Here is a 2,290-nt window from a genome sequence, read left to right on the forward strand (position 1 = left end):
TGCCCCACTTTCTCCTCAAATTTTTTTTATATTTTCTTCAATTACTTCTTATCGTCACTGATCATCGGCAAGAATATAATAGACTATATAAGATTGGTTATATTATAATATAATGAACCAGTTCATGTTAGCGATTAAAGATTAAATATATCAATTTCAAGTTTTTATTCATGGAAATTAAAATATTTAGATTATTATATACTTGAAATATTAATATTTTTCTCTATGTTTAATATGTTAGCCAAACTGAAAAAATGGAATCACAATAAGAATTAATTTGCAACCAATATTCCACCATATGAGGATGACCCTAAACTACCCTATATATATATATATATATATATATATATATATTGCTTTTTTCAAATGCCCACCAATGATGTGGTACTATTCTATTGGACATACAATTTATCACATCTTTATTACATTTAATAGAATAGTGTCACATCATTGGTGGACATTGTGATGGACATGGTAGTGGGCACTTGAAAGAAACTTTATATTTATATTTATATATATATACATACCATATTACTACCTCCGTCTCAATTATATAGTTCATGTTTTCTTTTTTGTTTGTTTCAAATATATAGTCATATATCATATTTAGTAATATTTTTTTACACTTATTTACTAATATACTCCTATTAACTACACATTGAAAATTGTGCAATCATTTTTTAATACATTAAATAGGGATAAAATAGGAATTTTATATAAAATTTACTTTCCCAATAATTTTTTCTTAATCTGTGTAAAAAAAAAAGTACGACTATGTATTCGATACAGAGGGAGTATATATATATATAAATCAAAAAGGATAAACATGCACACAAACCAATAAAAACATGAGACCATGTTTTTTTTTTATTACATCTGCCGGCCGCAATCGGACATTATTAAATTACTGTAAAACCAACATTAAAAATTATAAATCTCAATCGTCACTGATTGAGGAAAAAAGCCAAAACTTTGAACATTGCAATGGCTTTAGGGGTGGTTGGATCTATCACACTGAACACATGATTTTCCCCTTGGACCTCCACAACCTTAACTATCCCATTCCACCCACTCTTCTTCAATACTTCCATGTAATAAAAACCCCTAAACCTCAGCCCATCATTTCCAGCTACATAAACCAAAACCCTTTTGCACCCAAGCTTCTTCAGACCCGGATCCATACCCGGATTCACCAACGGGTCATCCAGCCCCGTGGTGTTCGGGTACGCATGTAACCACAGTGCTTCGAATACCTTTCTTGCATTGGCATCCGCATTTTCATTCCCCACCAGCCTCTTCCCCCAGAAATATGGACAATTCAGAAACATCCCGTTGATTTTCACCCCAGGATCCGATCCCTCCAACCCGACCCGGATCGCCATGTGGTGTGCAAGGGTGCCACCCGCGCTGTCTCCGCCTAAATACACGCGCCCGAAATCGGCGTACTCCGTCAGCCACGGCTCGCCACCGTTCCCGCCGGCGTGACGAAAGACCCATTTCAGCGCTAGCCATGAATCTTGAAAAGCAATGGGGAGAGGGTTCTCCGGGGCTAATCTGTAATTAACTGATACGGCGATTACGTTGGCTCTCGCCACGAGTGCGTTCAGATGGTGGTGGTAGTTCGGAGAGAAGGCGGATTCGGTGAAGAACCCGCCGCCGTGGTAGTATATCAGAAGTGGGATTTTGTGGGCTGGATTAGCATTTTTGGGGAGGTAAATTCTGGCGGAGATATTGAGGTCTTTGGCAATGGTTATGTCTTTGGATTGAACCCCGGTTCTTGGATCGGTGGAGGCAGGGAGAAAACCTTGTCCGATGAATCTCTGAATGGTACCATTTCTGTACACTCGTATGAAGGGATAAATGTCGTATAGGATTGGATCATTTGCAGCAAATGACGGGGTAATTTGCAGTAGTAAATGAATGCTGCAGGTGATTAACAGTAAGAGGAGAGTGGAATTCTTACCAGAAAACATGGCTGGAAAATTTAATAGATAAGGTTTGAACAATGACCTGTGGTGAAGAAAGGAAATGAGAAATTTTGCTAGTTGAATTTTTTTTTCAAATGATGGGACCACGTGGAGCCGGAGATATAAAGTTTTTTGTCCAAGTCGGTTGGGACAACAATATGGGTGCACTCTCATTTATGGAAGAGAAAATTGGAATGTTAATTCCCTTTATAATTTCGTTTTTTCAGATTTTAATTTTGTATGTTTTGATTTTTAACAAATTTATTTTTTGAAAATTTTTATGTGCTGCTTACACGTCAACACTGCATTGGATACATTGAAAA

General features: G+C 36.8%; 1 protein-coding gene across 1 annotated transcript; it reads right to left on the minus strand.

Moving 5' to 3' along the window:
• Nucleotides 1-841: 841 nt before the first annotated feature.
• LOC140883691 (probable carboxylesterase 12) lies at nucleotides 842-2,083 on the minus strand. Its single transcript, XM_073290253.1, has one exon. The coding sequence runs from the start codon at nucleotides 1,971-1,973 to the stop codon at nucleotides 945-947; it is 1,029 nt and encodes a 342-aa protein (XP_073146354.1). The 5' UTR covers nucleotides 1,974-2,083; the 3' UTR covers nucleotides 842-944.
• Nucleotides 2,084-2,290: the final 207 nt, after the last annotated feature.

This window comes from Henckelia pumila, chromosome 2 (genome assembly GCF_033568475.1).
Source record: "Henckelia pumila isolate YLH828 chromosome 2, ASM3356847v2, whole genome shotgun sequence".
Lineage (NCBI taxonomy): Eukaryota > Viridiplantae > Streptophyta > Magnoliopsida > Lamiales > Gesneriaceae > Henckelia > Henckelia pumila.